General features: G+C 38.1%; 6 protein-coding genes across 7 annotated transcripts; 3 read left to right on the plus strand and 3 right to left on the minus strand.

Annotated features, from left to right (window-relative positions):
* Positions 272–2584, plus strand: LOC104746427 (vacuolar-processing enzyme delta-isozyme-like). The gene is made up of 8 exons (XM_019236882.1): positions 272–595; positions 701–865; positions 959–1115; positions 1225–1310; positions 1401–1600; positions 1728–1989; positions 2076–2282; positions 2375–2584. The coding sequence occupies exons 1-8, from the start codon at positions 407–409 to the stop codon at positions 2513–2515; spliced, it is 1407 nt and encodes a 468-aa protein (XP_019092427.1). The 5' UTR covers positions 272–406; the 3' UTR covers positions 2516–2584.
* LOC109129187 (auxin-induced protein X15-like) lies at positions 2774–3430 on the plus strand. Its single transcript, XM_019236886.1, has one exon. The coding sequence runs from the start codon at positions 3025–3027 to the stop codon at positions 3388–3390; it is 366 nt and encodes a 121-aa protein (XP_019092431.1). The 5' UTR covers positions 2774–3024; the 3' UTR covers positions 3391–3430.
* LOC104746429 (50S ribosomal protein L18-like) lies at positions 3465–5736 on the minus strand. Of its 2 annotated transcripts, none has more exons than XM_010467905.2 (2): positions 5506–5736; positions 3465–3988 (listed from the first exon to the last, which is right to left on the minus strand). In XM_010467905.2, exons 1-2 carry the CDS (start codon positions 5668–5670, stop codon positions 3590–3592), a joined length of 564 nt encoding a protein of 187 aa, XP_010466207.1. In that variant the 5' UTR covers positions 5671–5736; the 3' UTR covers positions 3465–3589. The 2 variants fall into 2 exon arrangements, with proteins under 2 accessions (XP_010466207.1, XP_010466206.1); XM_010467904.1 differs by lacking the exon at positions 5506–5736 and adding an exon at positions 4401–4637.
* On the plus strand, positions 6054–7945 carry LOC104746428 (probable mitochondrial adenine nucleotide transporter BTL1). Its single transcript, XM_010467901.2, has 5 exons — positions 6054–6345; positions 6556–6650; positions 6749–7082; positions 7189–7426; positions 7513–7945. The coding sequence occupies exons 1-5, from the start codon at positions 6220–6222 to the stop codon at positions 7767–7769; spliced, it is 1050 nt and encodes a 349-aa protein (XP_010466203.1). The 5' UTR covers positions 6054–6219; the 3' UTR covers positions 7770–7945.
* LOC104785209 (pumilio homolog 5) lies at positions 8025–12358 on the minus strand. Its single transcript, XM_019236887.1, is given in 12 exon segments — positions 8025–8162; positions 8248–8419; positions 8496–8690; positions 8788–8898; positions 8990–9202; positions 9303–9410; positions 9495–9636; positions 9748–10306; positions 10309–10363; positions 10472–10915; positions 11037–11705; positions 12214–12358. Coding segments are annotated over 11 exon segments (2646 nt in total). The 5' UTR covers positions 11649–11705; positions 12214–12358; the 3' UTR covers positions 8025–8127.
* LOC104746431 lies at positions 13357–15731 on the minus strand. Its single transcript, XM_010467906.2, has 4 exons — positions 14614–15731; positions 14023–14436; positions 13729–13931; positions 13357–13638 (listed from the first exon to the last, which is right to left on the minus strand). Exons 1-4 carry the CDS (start codon positions 15047–15049, stop codon positions 13393–13395), a joined length of 1299 nt encoding a protein of 432 aa, XP_010466208.1. The 5' UTR covers positions 15050–15731; the 3' UTR covers positions 13357–13392.

The following is an 18053-nucleotide window of genomic DNA, read 5'->3' on the forward strand; positions in this document are numbered from 1 at the left end:
TTAATGTACTTACCATGATTTTATTTTGTGAAAAAAATGTAAAAAGTCATAAACTAATAACATAATAATTAAATTTATTAACAATTCAAAATTTATTTTGACCAATTCATTAATAATTGATTCTTTTGTTTTAATTGAATAACACAAAAATTTTATTGACTTTCTACAACACAAACCAATAACATTAAATTTTTAAAGAGTTTAACAAAATCTTAATTGAATAACAACATATTCAACAAAAATTTTAAAGTCACTAAAACTCTTTCTAAATCACAAACCAATAACACCATCTTCAACTCTGAAACGCAAACTTGCACTTTTGGTAAAAGGGTTTTGGCTATATAAATGAGCAAATATTCTTTCATCTCAATCATCATCACAAAAAAACACAAACTTTTCAGAAATAATGTCTCGTCTTGGTCAGTTTCAGATTCTTGTTTTCATCAATGTTTTGCTTATGTTATCAGCTGAATCCCGCAAAATCCAATTGGTGAACGATGATGATCTTGAATCTAGCAACGAGGGTGAAATTAAAGGCAAACAGTGGGCTGTTTTAGTTGCTGGATCAAATGATTACACTAACTACAGGCATCAGGTATACAAATGTTTAAATTTTGTGTGAACATGTAACATCAAAATTTACATATGGTCCAAGAGAGATTTTTGTGTGAACTAAATCCACCGATGTTTTGTTTCACAGGCTGATATATGTCATGCATATCAAGTACTCCGAAAAGGCGGTCTAAAAGAAGAAAACATTATTGTGTTTATGTATGATGATATCGCGTTTTCCCCGGAGAATCCTAGGCCTGGAGTTATCATTAATAAACCCTACGGAGAGGATGTTTATAATGGAGTTCCTAAGGTTCTTAATATAATTATTTGTTACTTCTTTTATGTTACAAATGGTTCCATATAATATATTTAGTTTTTTGTTGGTTTTAATTGGTTGATATAGGACTACACTAAAGAAGCTGTTAATGCTACGAATTTCTATAATGTGCTACTTGGAAATGAAAGTGGCGTCGCAGGAGGAAGTGGCAAAGTTTTGAAAAGTGGTCCTCTTGATACTATCTTCATCTACTATGCTGACCATGGATCTCCTGGATTACTAGGTTTTTTAAGCCAAAAAAAAAAAATTTAATTAACTAATCCATACTATCTAATCAATATGTTTCTCTCTTGATCGATACTAATCGGAAATTTGTTGATGTTTATTATCAGCGATGCCTAGTGGTGAAGATGTCCTTGCAAAAGATTTCAATGAAGTCTTGGAGAAGATGCATAAGCTGAAAAGATACAACAAGATGGTAAATAACTCAACCATTCGTTATTATATCTCTATCCTTTAATTTATGTACATATTCTGTTTTTGAGGTGTTTTTATTTTTGGATGTTAGGTGATCTATGTTGAAGCATGTGAAGCTGGAAGTATGTTTGAAGGGATTTTAAAAGACAATCTCAACATATACGCATTGACTGCTTCTAATTCGCAAGAGAGCAGCTATGGAAGTTACTGTCCTGATACAAATCCTCCTTCTACTTCTGAGTATGACACTTGTCTCGGCGATGTATTCAGCATCTCTTGGCTTGAGGACAGGTACTGCCAAACAAAAAAAGATTCAAATCTATATGGAGAACTATTTCGAATGTTTTGATTTGTTCTTGAAATCTTTGAGTTTGAGAATAACTTGTTTTCTCTGTTTTGTGAATGCTTTTGGGGACAGTGACCTTCATGACATGAGCAAAGAGACATTGAAGCAGCAATACCAAATTGTAAAGAGAAGAACAGGATATGATGTAGAACAGGCTTCTCATGTATGCCAATTCGGATCAGAGGAGATGCTTAAAGATTATCTTGTCTCTTACATTGGAACCAATCCTGAAAACGGAAACTTCACTTTCACTGAATCCCCTTCCTCATCACCGATCTCTAGAGCTGGCTTGGTCAGTCCACGCGATATCCCTCTGTTGTATCTCGAGAGAAAGGTGAGTTTTTTTTGGCTTTCTTCTTCTGGTTTCGATCATTTTAAAAGAAAGACTGATTCATGTTTTAACGTTCATTCATTTCTCAGATTCAAAAAGCTCCAATGGGATCACCTGAAAGAGGAGAAGCTCAGAAGAAATTGTTTGATATGATGAATCATAGGAAACAGATCGATCAGAGCATCATAGAGATTCTGCGACTCTCGCTTAAACAAACAAATGTCTCAAATCTCTTAACTTCCACAAGAACAACAGGACAGCCTCTTGTAGACGATTGGGATTGCTTCAAGACTCTGGTAACACAAACTACATCCCAAAATATTGTTACTTGTGTTCTACGCAACATTGCATCATTTATTAAGCCAGTATACATGAATGAAATTTTCAGATTACTAGCTTCAAGAGTCACTGCGGAGCAACGGTCGATTACGGACTAAAGTATACAGGAGCGCTTGCCAATATCTGCAATATGGGAGTTGATGTGAAGCAGACTGTTTCAGTCATTGAACAAGTTTGTACAATTAAATGATTTGCAAAATTATGTGACCGACTTTAAAAACTATCAAAGTTTATTCAATAAAACTCGATGTTAAGGAAATTGGCTGATGCCTATTTTTACATGGAAAGCTTTTTTAATCGATGGTAACGCGAAAGTAATGGTCTTAACTTGTGAATTGGATTCACAGAACTGTAACCTCGTACCAACTGTACGGTACGGACAGCCTGTACTTACCTAATAATAATCTTCTTCCGTAACGTGTTGACCAAGAAAACCAAAGACATAAAAAGCAGACAGATCAATTGAATCGAAATCACACAAGAAAAAAAAATAAGAAACAAGAACAACTGGGTTTCGCTAACCTAGCTTGTTTTTTATTTTTTCACTTTCTATGAAGATAACAGCTTTCATGTAAAGGTCCTTTGACATTGATAGATATATATATATATATATATAAATGATTCCTTTAGAATTTTAACTTCTCAAGACACCATATTTCGTTTGATTTTTGCTATCTTTCTTTTTTTTGATTCAACAAAATGATTTCGCTAAGTTTCATCATACGTTTAGCAAGCCAAGAGATCAGACGAAACAAAAGGTACGAAACTAACATAAAGGATCGTCTTATCTCGGGTGAATTATCAGACGGTAGCAGACGAGCCAGGGATCAAAACGATGTCCCGAGAGGACATCTTGCGGTCTACGTGGGCGAAGAGATGCAAAGGTTTGTGATACCAACCAAGTATCTTCAATATCCTGAATTTAGGACTTTGATGGATGAAGTAGCAGATGAGTTTGGGTATGAACATGAAGGAGGGATTCATATTCCTTGTGAAGAAAGTGTTTTTGAAGAGATTTTGATTAGATACATGTCTTGTGACAAGAAGAAACAAGTGTACAGATAAATGTAATTATATAAACCATATTAACTTTATTTTCCTCTTTTTTCATATTCTTCCTCCTCTAGTGAGCAAACCTGTGTTCTTGAACCATTCACTACCAAAGAGATCAGGTTTCTCCTCTTTGCTGCATATGCATCAAAAACAAAACACAGACCTTTCTTGGTAATGCAAATGCTAAGTCATCATCTATTAAAAGAGTGTATCAAGGAACAAAAATAATGCCATGTTCCTTAATCGTATCGATCACAATCCCTAGCTTCCCTTCGATTCTTTCTCCTTTTCTTGGCTCATAAGAAACTGCATAAACGTCAGCTTCCATTGAACGCTCAGCTATGAGCTTACCGATGAGTCTGCACGCTTCGTTATCCACAAGAGACGGTATATTAGTCCTTATATCTCTAGCATTTGTGGTAGCAACCGAAATGACTTTGCTTGTTGGCCTATGCATCACTTTGGCGTGTATGAACTTCCTGGAGAAGAACACATTGAGCAGGAAAGGCCTCATGTACATGTCTGTTCTCTGCTTCCATGACTTCTTGTTGGGTCTTTTCGCTGCTTCACCTCGTGATCTTCGAGTCCAAGCAGCTTGCACAAACGAATCCTAAAACAATCCATCAAAACAAAACATTATAAGAACAATTTCAATAGCAAATCATAATTGCAAAGCTAAGACAAAGAGGGTCTTCTGAATCATTAGGTACCATTAGAAGAAGAAAAAAACTGAATCTTTCATACACCTAACAGATAAAGAATTAAGCTTTGAACCCTAGATTCTTATTCACATTAGAGGGCCTCTAGTTCATGCTCATTACGATTCACTAGAACCCTAGATTTCTACTTCAAATCCACAAATTAAAATTGACTAAATTGAACAATGAGTTCCAACATACAAGAACAGAGACTAAGTTACAAAAATCAGAGAAGGCACAAAAACTATACACTACCAAGAACAATTACGAAACTATCTCAGAGATTGTGAAGAGACAAAGCAATTACAGAAAAGGCTATTTTACCTTTTTGACAATGGGAGATGAGATAACAGAACCGATTCCGATAGAGAGTTTGGGAAAAGATGACTGCCACGAAACTGAAGAGCCCAGTTTACTAGAACGACTTGACCGAGTCAGATTCGAGTCGCAAGGGACGAGTGAGCAAGTTGAGGAGACCAAGCAAGACATCGTCGTCGAGCTTGAGAGTGGAGAGAAAGCGGTTGGAGAAGAAGAGTGAGAAAGGTAACAAATGATCGGATAGGGCTCGGCGGCTAAACCCCGGACCGGCTGGTTTTTCCGGTCAAAATCGGTTATCATGAAATATTGTGAAATTGGTGAACCGGATCGAACCGTCAAAGGTCAAGAGAAAGATATTTTTACCTTTTGAGAAAATAAAGGGACAAAAATGAGCGTTTTGATTCTACAAGTGGGGGGTTGTAAATAAAAAGGCTAAAAAAATTAAAAATTAAAAAAAAAAAAAAAAACATTGGGAGAAGCACATAAACCCTAAAAAAGCATAAATCTTCATCTTCCCATAAATTAATAATAATATAGTATACACTTCTCTAACTAGGTCTGTTTCACACAATCTAATAGAAAGTTTGTTTTTTTTTTTAATTTTCTTCTTCTGATTATGTTTAATTGAATATTCTCTGTTACCCTTTTTTNTGCTTCACCTCGTGATCTTCGAGTCCAAGCAGCTTGCACAAACGAATCCTAAAACAATCCATCAAAACAAAACATTATAAGAACAATTTCAATAGCAAATCATAATTGCAAAGCTAAGACAAAGAGGGTCTTCTGAATCATTAGGTACCATTAGAAGAAGAAAAAAACTGAATCTTTCATACACCTAACAGATAAAGAATTAAGCTTTGAACCCTAGATTCTTATTCACATTAGAGGGCCTCTAGTTCATGCTCATTACGATTCACTAGAACCCTAGATTTCTACTTCAAATCCACAAATTAAAATTGACTAAATTGAACAATGAGTTCCAACATACAAGAACAGAGACTAAGTTACAAAAATCAGAGAAGGCACAAAAACTATACACTACCAAGAACAATTACGAAACTATCTCAGAGATTGTGAAGAGACAAAGCAATTACAGAAAAGGCTATTTTACCTTTTTGACAATGGGAGATGAGATAACAGAACCGATTCCGATAGAGAGTTTGGGAAAAGATGACTGCCACGAAACTGAAGAGCCCAGTTTACTAGAACGACTTGACCGAGTCAGATTCGAGTCGCAAGGGACGAGTGAGCAAGTTGAGGAGACCAAGCAAGACATCGTCGTCGAGCTTGAGAGTGGAGAGAAAGCGGTTGGAGAAGAAGAGTGAGAAAGGTAACAAATGATCGGATAGGGCTCGGCGGCTAAACCCCGGACCGGCTGGTTTTTCCGGTCAAAATCGGTTATCATGAAATATTGTGAAATTGGTGAACCGGATCGAACCGTCAAAGGTCAAGAGAAAGATATTTTTACCTTTTGAGAAAATAAAGGGACAAAAATGAGCGTTTTGATTCTACAAGTGGGGGGTTGTAAATAAAAAGGCTAAAAAAATTAAAAATTAAAAAAAAAAAAAAAAACATTGGGAGAAGCACATAAACCCTAAAAAAGCATAAATCTTCATCTTCCCATAAATTAATAATAATATAGTATACACTTCTCTAACTAGGTCTGTTTCACACAATCTAATAGAAAGTTTGTTTTTTTTTTTAATTTTCTTCTTCTGATTATGTTTAATTGAATATTCTCTGTTACCCTTTTTTGTGAATCTCCTGTTCTGTCTCTGATAAAAATCTTTGATAGAGTAACAAAACGGAGACAGAGAGAACGGAAATGGCAATGGTTGTTCCAAAACAAGGGCTTGTGGTGGTTATGGAGAAAGACTCTGTTTCTTCAGCTTCATCTGATTCTCATCTTCGTCTCCAACCTCAGTTTCCTGACTTCACTATTCCTGTTAAAGTGAGTTCCTTTTTTTCCTTGTTCTTTCTGGTCCCAGTCTCTCTGCTTCGTTGTTTATGAGAGAATATTTGAATTTGTTGTGCCCTGAGTAGTTTTGTTATCTGTATTATGTTGTGGTAATTGGTTTTATGTGGTTTGGATTTGCAAATCTCTGTTGGGAACCATGATTGGATGATTTTATGGAACCATTGTGTGTTTGTGTTTATTCAGGATTTCTTCAAGTCTAGGGAAGCCCGTGAATTTCTTAGTGGGGCTTTAGCTGGAGCTATGACAAAAGCTGTTCTTGCTCCACTTGAGACTATAAGGTCTGTATAGTCCCTTCCCTTGTTATAATCTCCTTTAATGTTGTTATAAATACCACTTTGATTTATCTGACTGCATTGTGCTGTGTGAAATCTGGCAGGACAAGAATGATTGTTGGTGTCGGATCGAGAAGCATTCCAGGTAGTTTTATTGAAGTTGTACAGAAGCAAGGGTGGCAAGGTCTTTGGGCTGGCAACGAAATCAATATGATACGAATCATTCCAACTCAAGCTATTGAGTTGGGGACGTTTGAGTGGGTAAAACGTGCAATGACATCAGCACAAGTGAAGTTAAAGAAGATTGAGGAAGCAAAAATTGAAATCGGTGATTTTAGTTGGAGTCCTTCCATATCATGGATCTCTCCTGTTGCTGTGGCTGGTGCATCTGCTGGTATTGCCAGTACACTTGTTTGCCATCCTCTTGAAGTCCTCAAGGTAATTATTATTAGTCTTATCAAATTATGTTGTATATTGCAGAATTGAAAGCCTTTTCTTTGTTGTTGCAGTCGAATGATACTGATATTTCTCTGATCTTTACCAGGATAGATTGACTGTGAGCCCTGATATTTATCCAAGCTTGACCCTTGCAATTCCGAGGATCTTTAGAGACGATGGAATCCGTGGGTTTTACGCTGGCTTAGGACCAACACTGGTCGGGATGCTTCCATACAGCACATGTTATTACTTCATGTATGACACAATGAAGACTTCTTACTGCAAATCCAAGAACAAAAAGGCTTTGAACCGTCCTGAGATGCTTCTTCTTGGAGCTTTAGCTGGTAACTAAATTTTTAAAAAACTTCTTTTTACAGTATTTCCTGACATAAATCATGATTAAGACTCATCGAGTTGTTAATGGGGTCAGGTCTAACGGCGAGCACTTTAAGCTTCCCATTGGAAGTGGCGCGGAAGCGGTTGATGGTGGGAGCTCTGAAGGGGGAATGTCCACCGAACATGGTTGCAGCAATTGCAGAAGTAGTGAAGAACGAAGGAGTGAGGGGACTCTACAGAGGATGGGGAGCAAGTTGTTTGAAAGTCATGCCGTCTTCAGGCATCACTTGGGTCTTCTATGAAGCCTGGAAAGACATTTTGCTTGCTGCCAACACCAAACCACTACTATAATGACGAAATTGGAACCTAAATTACCATTGTTACTTAAAGCTAAGCCTCTCATCACATTTCAAAGTTATGATTTAGGGAATGTGGTGACTTGGCTTTTACCCCATGAGATGTTTTTTTGGCAGTTGAGAGTGTTTTAACTCCCATGAGAAGTAAGAGGCTGAGTTCTTTTTGTTGTTGTTGAGGCTAATTCTGTGTGTTCTACTCGGTCAGAAGAAGAGAGCAAATCAATTTTAACCACAAATCATGTTCACATCATATACATAATTGTTATACCATCACACTTTCATTCATAGATACAAGCATATCCGTCTAAAGTTGAACATTGTCCAAACCGGCAACCCAAAAGAAAATCTCCTGTCTAACCTTCTGTTCCTTCTTCTGAGACTTCATTCTCTGTAACAAACATATCAGAAAGTTCAGAACTCTCTACCACATACTCCATAGTGACTGCTCAAGTTTTAGTTTTAGAGAAAGATACCTTCACCAAACAGTTGTTCGAAACGGGCTACTATGTGTTTCCCGTATGTGTATTTCCGCAAACTCTGGAGATGAATTTTCATTCTCTGCACCAAAATCTCCCTTTGCTGATCTTTACTGATCTCTAAGACTTTCTGGACCACGTAATTTGCAAACTGATCCTTCATCATCGCCTGCAGAAGACAAAAAGAGTGTAAAATAAGTTCAATGTATGGTTTCAGAGAGCTTTCTTTAGGATTGTGTTCTTACCAGCAAGTGATTGTCTTCCTCCGATTTGCCCATTATCTCTTCAATCAGTAACTCTCTCTCGTTACTATCAGCGTGTTCCAGACACTTCTCCACAACGTTAGATGCGTATTTGTGCTGACTCATCTGAACAACATTCCCTGTCAACTTCTCAATGATTTGTCTCCTTTCATCGGGCTTACCTCTCTCCAGGACATGCTACAAGCAAAAACATAAGCCAAAGCACAAGATAAGGACCAAACGAATTCAAGAAAATGCCAAGAGAGACATAGGATCTGAAATTAACCAACCAAACCTGAGTGACATAATTCCCATACTGATCATGAGCAAGAGCAAACGTAGATTCCAGTATTTCATCGATTATACAATGAGTCTCCTGATCATCTGAGCAATGCTCCAAGATTCTCTATAATAAAGCAGACAGACAAAAAAAAAAGAATATGAATATTTCAAGTTCAAAACACAAGAGGAGACGAGGCTCGCCCTTTTTCATTTACCTGGATAACTCGGCATCCATAAGGATGAGTAGAAAGAGTAGCGACTTGACCACGGAAAGCAGCAATTACGAATCCAATCCTACCCGCAGGCATACTCTCAATACACTTTTGGATAACATGATTACCGTTTTGATCTCTAACACACTTCATCACATTCCCATCGAGCTCACGAATTAATTCTGTCTTTTGGTCAACATCTATCACTTCAAGGGCCTACAAAAATCACAAGGCACAAACAAGCACTTAGAAAGTTACTACCATTTACTTTAATATACTGACATTGATATAAGGACACTAATATTAATAAAATTACCTTTTGTATCACACGACATCCATACATTTGCAAGCTTAGAGAAACCATCTGACCAGCAAGTTGCTTCACAAGTTCTTCTCTCTGTGCCGGAGTTCCATGTTCTATGAACTGATCCAAAAATTACTACTTAACAACAAACTTATGGACAAAAAAATCTTCTCAACTTGGAAAAAAGAAGAAAAAGTTGCTCACTTTTTGGATAACATAATTTCCAAAAACATCAGTCATCAATTTTGAAGCTTGTGGCAGAAGCTCACTATAAACAGATGCCTTTTCCTCATCGGAGCAGTGCTCCAGCTTCTGTTGAATAAAACGGCTGCCATGCTGATCGACGCTGAAGTAAAGAAATGAGTAATAGTATAAGATTACGAAGACATATCTTGATGCTTTCAAAACACTGATTCATAATTAAAGAAAATGATAGATATCGGAGCAGAAACACTGCCTGAATTCAACAACACGCCCTGCAATATCAGACAGCTCGAGTTTTCGAGCATTTGGAGACTTGAGTTCATCAAGAAAAGAATGTCTTTTGTGATCATCAACGATGCTGTTGGCTCCTCCTCCTCTGTTCCCTTGCCATCCACCAGGGTAGATCCCAGTGTTTCTACTTGGCCCTTGTTGATGATACCTTGTTTCACTTCGTCTTCCAAAGTGGCTCATCATTCCACCAACTGGCGAGGACGGCATCACTGGACTAGCAAGAGGTGATCCTGGATACTGCGGCATGACTCTTACACCAGGCGGCACTGCAAAATAGTTTCCCATGTGCCGCGGACTTTGCAACCCATAACTCGGACTCAAAGGACTGTTGAGAGGTTCATGATTTGCCATATAACCAGCAGCTTGTAGGTCTTTCTGCCCAAAAGAATCATTGCTGCTCTGAAATGAAGGAGCATACGCATCCACTGGAGCCTGTTGAAAATATTGCAATTGATAAGGGTCCACGAGAGAGGGAACGTTTTGTCCAGTCGATGATACTCCAGGTAGAAGCCGAGCGTTGTTGTANAGCCAGGAGGGTAACCGCTATAGATATATTGCGGGACGTACATACCCGAGGACTGAAAGTTTTGATGGTAAAATGGGCTCAGAGATGTCATATATGCTGCTGTAGATGAATACATAGCAGGCGGTGCTAAACCGTGAGGAGATTGGAAAGTTGAATGTACCTCGCCAGTTGCAATCTTCGGTAAGCTCTGCATCATGTCCTGTGTACCGCCCATCCTTGGATAGGTCATTTGTTGTGGCGAACTAGGTTGAACCTGGTACGAGGATTGTATGTATTGCAAAGGCATCCCCCTTCCCTGAGGTTGTTGATTGTCTTGATTCCTCATCATCATTCTAGAAGCAGCGGAGGATGGAGGAGAAGCACCAAAAACAGATGCATTTAATCTCTCTTTCTGTGCATTAGCAGAAGAACTCTGTGAGCCCAAATCAGCAGAAAAGGGATCTTCACTAGTAATAGCATCCATGGAGAGAGAATCTGTCTCCCTCAGCAGATTAACAGAACTTATATCAGACTCCATTAATCTTCTTGTGGTTTCTGAAGATGTATCAGAGGAAATGGCGTGGATGTCTTGTGCAATTGGACGATTACCTGCCGAATGAGGCCGCTTGAACACAGAAGAAAGTGTAAGTGGGAAATCTTCCTTCATGTAAAATGGACTTAAGCACAGAGAAAAGATCAAAATGCTAATATTTTACTAGTAAGTGATAGAATAAAGAACCATGTACCTGAATCATATCAGCTAAGCTCTTACGATGACCAGCCAGAGAAGCATAAGCTTGTTGTTCAGCCGATGATGCCTCATCCTCAGGCTCCTCTCTATGGGTTGAAAGAGCAGTTCTAGAAGAATGCAAGGAGGATCTTAACCCCATATTATCCCAGGAGGTTGTTGGACTCTGACTATTATCACCAACCCCACCCAAATGACGCAACAAGTGCTGATTCTCCCGTGAGATCAAAGGAGGAGGGAGTCTTGGATTCAAGTTGATGTTGGACAAATAGTAAGCTACATATGCAGGGTCGCTACGTATCTCTTCTTCAGAGTCATAATTCTCAATAGCCCTACTTAAAACTTCAGAGCTACTACCTTCCTGTTGTTTCAAGAGATGCCTAAGAGCTGCAAAGGAACCTTCCATGCTAGGCGGCGCACTTCCGCTCCTACTAGGGAATTTCCCGGTATTATTATTATCACCACCACTATCCAACCTATTTCTTTTCATAAGGAATCCTAAATCTTCAACCGCCATATCAAGTGAACCAAAGATCCCACTATCCCTAGAAGCCTGCCAATTTTTCACATGATCACCCTCAACCATTCTCATAGCGCTCTGAGTCGTCATACTTCTCTAAATAGTCAAGTTACCATACATATATCATACAAGATAGTTTCACAACACCTGACACAAAGAAACCATAAAACAAAGAAGTAAGCCAACACTTCAAAAGTAAATTAAACAAAACCATAGTCCAAAAGAGAACAAAAGCTAAGAACTTTAACACATGGTCCCCAATTTCATTAATTACAACAAAATCACAAACAAGTAATCAGTCACATATGAATGAAATCTACACATCAACAATCGATATTTCGGACAAGATTTTCCCATTTCCTGACCTAAAAAAAAATCAGTCAACCCACTCAATCAGTAAAACCATCAAAAGACTCCATCTTTTTATAAAAAAAAAACACACGAAACCGTTGAACTCACTCATCAAACCTCGTTGCAAACAAAAAAAATCATATCCAGAAGCTGTAATTAGGGATGAAAATTAAACAAAAGACTTTTAACTTTATCTCTTTTTTTCTATTTAATATTCATAAACTAGTTCCTTGCATGACTTGTCGAAGAAAAAAAAAAGGGTAGATACAGAGAGGAATAGGTGAAAGGAGGAAGAGTTAAGAACCTGATGGTGATATTCAAGCTTCCATGAAAGTGGTTTTTTCTGGATCCGTTTTTTTTTTTTCAAAGAGCTCGAAATAAGAGAGAAGAGACCCAGAGAAAAAGAGAGATAGAGAGATTAAAAACTAAACCCTTTGAAAAGTTTGCTTCTCAAGGGGCTTCGTCGAGTCACCAAGTCAAGAGGACTAATCCTAAAATGTCTTTTCCTTTTTGTTTTATCTTTTTTTTTCTCGGCAATTATTGGGATGTTTTAGTCTTTAATTAAATTTAATACCCAAATTTTGATTTTTTTTTTTTACGATATCGCATATTTTAACAAACAAAACATTACAATATTCAAAAAATCACGACGGATTCGCAAAACGAAGAGGTCGTCGTCTCTGTGCAAATGACTAAAATACACTTGGCTGCGGTGGTTGTGAAGGAAGCCCTTTTTGGTCTTTTTGGGTTTTGCGCTCCAAATTCGGTGACTAGGTTTGCCACGTGTTGGCACTTCTAGTTGAAAGAGATACGTTCACGTGGCTCTGTCTCTGTTGCCTGTTTTGCTACCACCACCAAAAAAAACACACTTACACTTGAGGTCTTTTTGTTTTTGTTTTTGTTTTTAGTTTCTTCTTCTTTTTGGATGCGCTTACGCAGCACACCTGCACAAAATATTTTGAACATCATGTTGGATTGTATATTAGAAAATACAATTGTTTGTTTAAAACACTATTCATCAGTTAATTTACATATATTAGTTCTTAAGGATTTTTGTTATATATGAAGTGTGGGAAAGAAAGAAAGAAAAAGTCCTTTAAATGACATATCAATGACTTTGTCCAAAAACAATGAAAGTGATTTGTGAAAGAATAAGACTTTTCCATCACCATCATCCTCTCATCATGGATTTAGCTTCCCATCCACAAGACAACATTGGATTCTTTCGTATGTGCTAAATCCAAACGACAACAATGAAAATGGTCCCTAAATAGTGAATCTCTATTACCAAAGCTAGTGTGTTCTTCTTAGATTGGACCCTTATTTGCAAAATATAATGATGCAAATGTAACTAAACACACAATTTTTTCTTTGATTTTTTTGTCTGCAAAAAAAGAAGAGAAACCCCCTTGAACCGGATCTTACTGATCGGATAAAAGGGGAACAGTTGAATTTGAAATCATTGTGTGTTCATCATTTATTATCAACAAGGGAAAAGAATTGGAGATGGGTGTCTTTGAAGCTTCCCAGCAGAAAAGTTAAGCTTCTTCATCTTTTCTTCACACCAAAGAAGATGCTCTTTACTGATCTTCGACATCCTTAAAACTCGTGTTGCGAGTTTGATGTCAATGGCTGCAAACAAGAGTTGAACACCTTCCCATGTTTGAGGCCATGATTTCTTTTTCAACCCTTTTGTCTTCTTTGTAAGCTCCTTCGCTTTCACCCTTTTCTGCAAAAGTTTTTTCCTCTTATCAGACACCAAAGAAGCATTGCATTGTTTTCTTCTACACATACACATTTATGTATAGAGAAACTGTACCTTATCGATGGATGACTGAACCAGTTGTAATGGGGTTGTCGAATTCATATTGTTACCAAACAAGTGAATACCACCATTTGGTTTCTTCTTATCCATTTTCAAGAAAACGTTGAAAGTAAGGATCGAGCTCTCTATGATTTGGATGAGATCATCAGCGAGGACCATGAAGCCTGTATCTTTCTCCATCTCTTTTTTATCTGACCCTGCGATGTTTTGAACATAACCAACTTAAAGTGTTACTACTACTTCACATAAGGTTTTAAGTCGCAATGTGAATAGCTGAGGAAGTCTCACCTTGAATCTTAGGAGCTTGAAGTAGCTTAGGCATTGCATTTCTGGAACGCGCATAAAGCTCAGATCTTGATCCTTGTTCAAATGGTTCATTCTCTATATACCTCTGCAACAAGACCAGGAATTGCTGAAACTGTTGAGCAGTATGGTTGTAGCAAGTCGGGGGTTCGGGTTGGCATGAGATTAAGTGGCTCAGCTGCGTATATTGACAGTGAAGTGCCTCCCAAGTGAGGCAGAGTTGAGCAACATAGGCCGTCTCTAGATCTTGGTAAGGGTCAATCTCTGTCTGCTGCAAATACTCGGTATCTTCCTCTGGCACATCGAACTTTTTGAGAGAAAGACATCGAAAAGGTGAAGACAGCTTCTTAGATGCAGATCTTGGCGATGGAGTTGAAGGACTTGGAGCTATTCCAATGCCTGAGGAGTAAGGAGAGTAAAGAGTAACCAACAAATCCATGGAGAGCAAAGATGATTCAAGTGTTAAGAGATCAGTCCAATCTTAGCTTAACCACAGAGGTACCACAGGAATGCAAACCTAAAAAGCCATTGACAAAGTCAGTGAAAAAACAGATCAAAGGGCAAAGAAGCTTTTACCAGTTTCCTTGAGCTGCTGAGAGCTAACACGATCAAAGAAGAGCATACGCTCACAATACTTATCATAGACAGCATCAAAACCTCCCCACCATTGAAGTCCTTCAGCGACCACATCTCTCCACTCACTAGAACACTTGTCTTCTCCCACATCATCTTCGTCTAGATACGACTCCTCTTCTTCTTCTTCTTCCTCTTCAGGTATCAACACCATGAAACTGTTCCTCCTTAACTCCTTGATCCTTCTCTTAACCTCATTAGTAATGAAATCATCGTCGTCGTCTTCGATCTCATCTGCTTTAGCCGAATCTGTCACACCAGCAGCATCAGTGTTCTCACTCCTTGCCTGCTCTTGCTGAGACAAAATCTTCTCTTCTTTCTCCTTTTCAAGGTTTGGCTTCCGAGACTTTCGAAATTTTCGAACTTTCAAGAAATCCATCTGCCTCAAACACACTTGGAGAGAGTGAGAGCGTCTCTTGCTAAAATCTTTAGATCTAACTTCAGATTCCTTTGTGCATGAAAAAAATGCGTTTCTCTAAGGCCAAAACGGACTCAATTAGAGAATCAACCAACCCAAAAAATGAGGAAAATGCATGAATCTTTTATTAGTAAGATCTCAGAGAATCATCATGACCAAACAAACCCTAGAGAGAAACAGAAGATGAACAATGCATAAAGAATCACACTCGAAATTCACACAAGATCAGAGTAGGAGCAGTGCAGCAACAAAAGTCTGAAACTTCAGATTCGATTTATCTCTCTATAGCTAAGAACTAAAAACACTAAGCAAGCATTCCCATTCTCTGTTAATTATAAAAAATCAACACTCCACTGAAACCACACTACACTGAGAAGAAGAAACCAAAAAATGATTCAAAATTGAAGTAAAGAAAGAGAGAAACAACCCAAAAAAGCAAAAACAAACAAAATCGAAAGGTGAGAAATGAAAACGAAAGACAAAGACAGGAGGGAGATTAAAGAATGAGAGAAATGTTTTGTAAGTGTGTAACCACCACTTGCAAGAAGAGAGATAGATGTCTTTTACTACTCTACTCACGATATAAAGGCAGGACAGAGAGAGAGAGAGAGAGAGAGAGCACAATATAAATGTGAGAGGTACTAATTGATATCTCTCTCTCTAAACAGATCTCATTAATAAATCCAATAATTAAACTTGGTGATTTCAAATTCCAAAAAAAAGAACTCAGAAATTTTCTTCCTTTTCTTAATTTAAAGGAAATATACACCTTTTTCCCTCAAAATTTTCGTTTTCTAATTCCAGTCAAAACCCTCACAAAGAGGTTTCTGAGTCAATTGACTTATTTGTTTCCTCTATAGGGTCGTCGAAACTGTCTTTTGCTTTTTGGGTTTTTTTACTTTACTTTATATATTACTGAACTGATTAGGGAGGAAAAAGGAAACAAAGACTTTGGTGTAGTCGTAGTAGATATGAGAAGGAGGAGCTAGGTGAGAGAGATCTATGAAGTAGCAAAAAAAAAAAGAGAAAAAAAAAAGTCAGCAGTGGGAGGAAATGCATCGTACAGAGAATATTGTCAGAAAAGCCGCGCAATCTGTTCTCCTTCCATTTGCTCTTTTCCTAATTTACTTCTTTGTCCTCCTCACTTTTTTTATATTTACTACTGTTCTTGTCTTACTGAGCTTTTCTTAAACTTGACTATTTTTTATTAATTTATGTATCCGCTTCCGCTTAGTCAATGACTCAGTGCTATATAAACGATGTCTCTGTTTGACTTTGATTACTTTGGTTTGATTTTTCAAAATCTACTTTGGGTACAGATTCGGTTTGAGTAGGATTAGTTTAAACCGATTTAGAGAACGGTCATATTTGGATGAATCTTATTTATATAAAGCAATAAGACATAACTTGAAAACGGATTATTACTCCGATGGATGATGCCTGCAACCAACATATCATCCACCATTCATTTTTTCCATAATCTTCTTTGTAACATGGGGATACCTCTAAGGTCTAACAGTAATAGAATGTACCCCCTGCTTTAGAACAATCGCATGTTCTTGCCCACACAATGGTGGCAAACCTGATGGCACTGCAAACACATAAGCAAATTGTTCCAATACAGCAGCCACAGCCCCCGGAACACTCTGTTCAGAACAAGAAGCATGTGACAGCAATGATGTTAATCCGCCAGGCTCTTGAGAAATGCAAGCAATAGGCCGAACACAAGACTTCAAGGACAAAGGTGGAACATGTAAAGAAGTGTCCCCCAACAATGTCACTGTTCTACCATTGTAAGTGAAAGACCACTCTTGCTTACGCCAATCAACCACACAAGTACCAAGAATTTCTAACCACTGCATTCCCAAGATAATATTCACTCCACCGAAATCTAAGGCAAGAAAGCTAGTTTAAAACTCCACACCAGACACTTGAAACGAAATTGCCTTACACGGACCATTACCATGAACAAAGGCGCCATTGCCCAATACCACTTCCAAATTTTGATCAGAGGACACCTTCAACTTCAATTTAGCAGCAACTGCAGAAGTTATAAAATTGTGAGAAGCCCATGAATCAATCAAAATGACCACACGAGCTTTACCAATCACACCCATTAGTTTAGTAGTACAAGGTGAATGTCGTCCTTTGAAAGATTTAAGGGACAAACTCCTGTACTACTGTCATTGCGTCTCCCACATGTAATTCCTCATCCAACACCTCAATTTCATACCCATCAACAAAATTATGAATTTGCAACTCCTTCAATGGACAAGCATGTCTACGAGAGTACTTGCCCTTACAGCGGAAACAAATCCCTTTGTTACGCATAACATCTAACTCCTCTGCAGTATGGCGGTGATGAGGCTGAACTACAGGCTTTGGTGGAGCGGAAATAACAGCACCCTGACCCACATCTGCAGGTAACAACACCGAACGAGGTGAAACATAAGTATTCACCGGCCCTGAAGTAAAAGATTCTGACTCAACCACTGCTTTATTGTTCTACTCACTCAACAGTTGACACAAAGAACTAGACTCCATCCACGAAACTGCAGCCTTCTGATGATCCAACCACTGAGGCTCCTTCAGCTTAATAACCTCCTTCATCTCTTGTTTCAGGCCATTATAAAATATTTTCTCCAAATGAGAATCTTCCAACCCAAGTACTTGTGCAGACAAATCCTCAAATTCACTCACATAAGCCGCTACCCTAACCGTTTGTTTGATAGCAAAAATTCTATTCCCATGATCATCTTCAATGGCATCACCAAGTCTAAGGAAGAAACGCCGACAAAACTCCTCCCAAGAACGGAACTCACGACGAGTCATTTCACTGTTAAACCACTTCAACACATCGCCTTCAAGGCTAAGAGCTATCAAATCCAGCTTATCTACATCCGTATAACGACCAATACGAAAGAACCGCTCCACCTTAGAAAACCAATCATACGCATGGGATCCA

The sequence above is a fragment of the Camelina sativa genome, chromosome 15 (genome assembly GCF_000633955.1).
Source record: "Camelina sativa cultivar DH55 chromosome 15, Cs, whole genome shotgun sequence".
NCBI classification, from domain to species: Eukaryota; Viridiplantae; Streptophyta; class Magnoliopsida; order Brassicales; family Brassicaceae; genus Camelina; species Camelina sativa.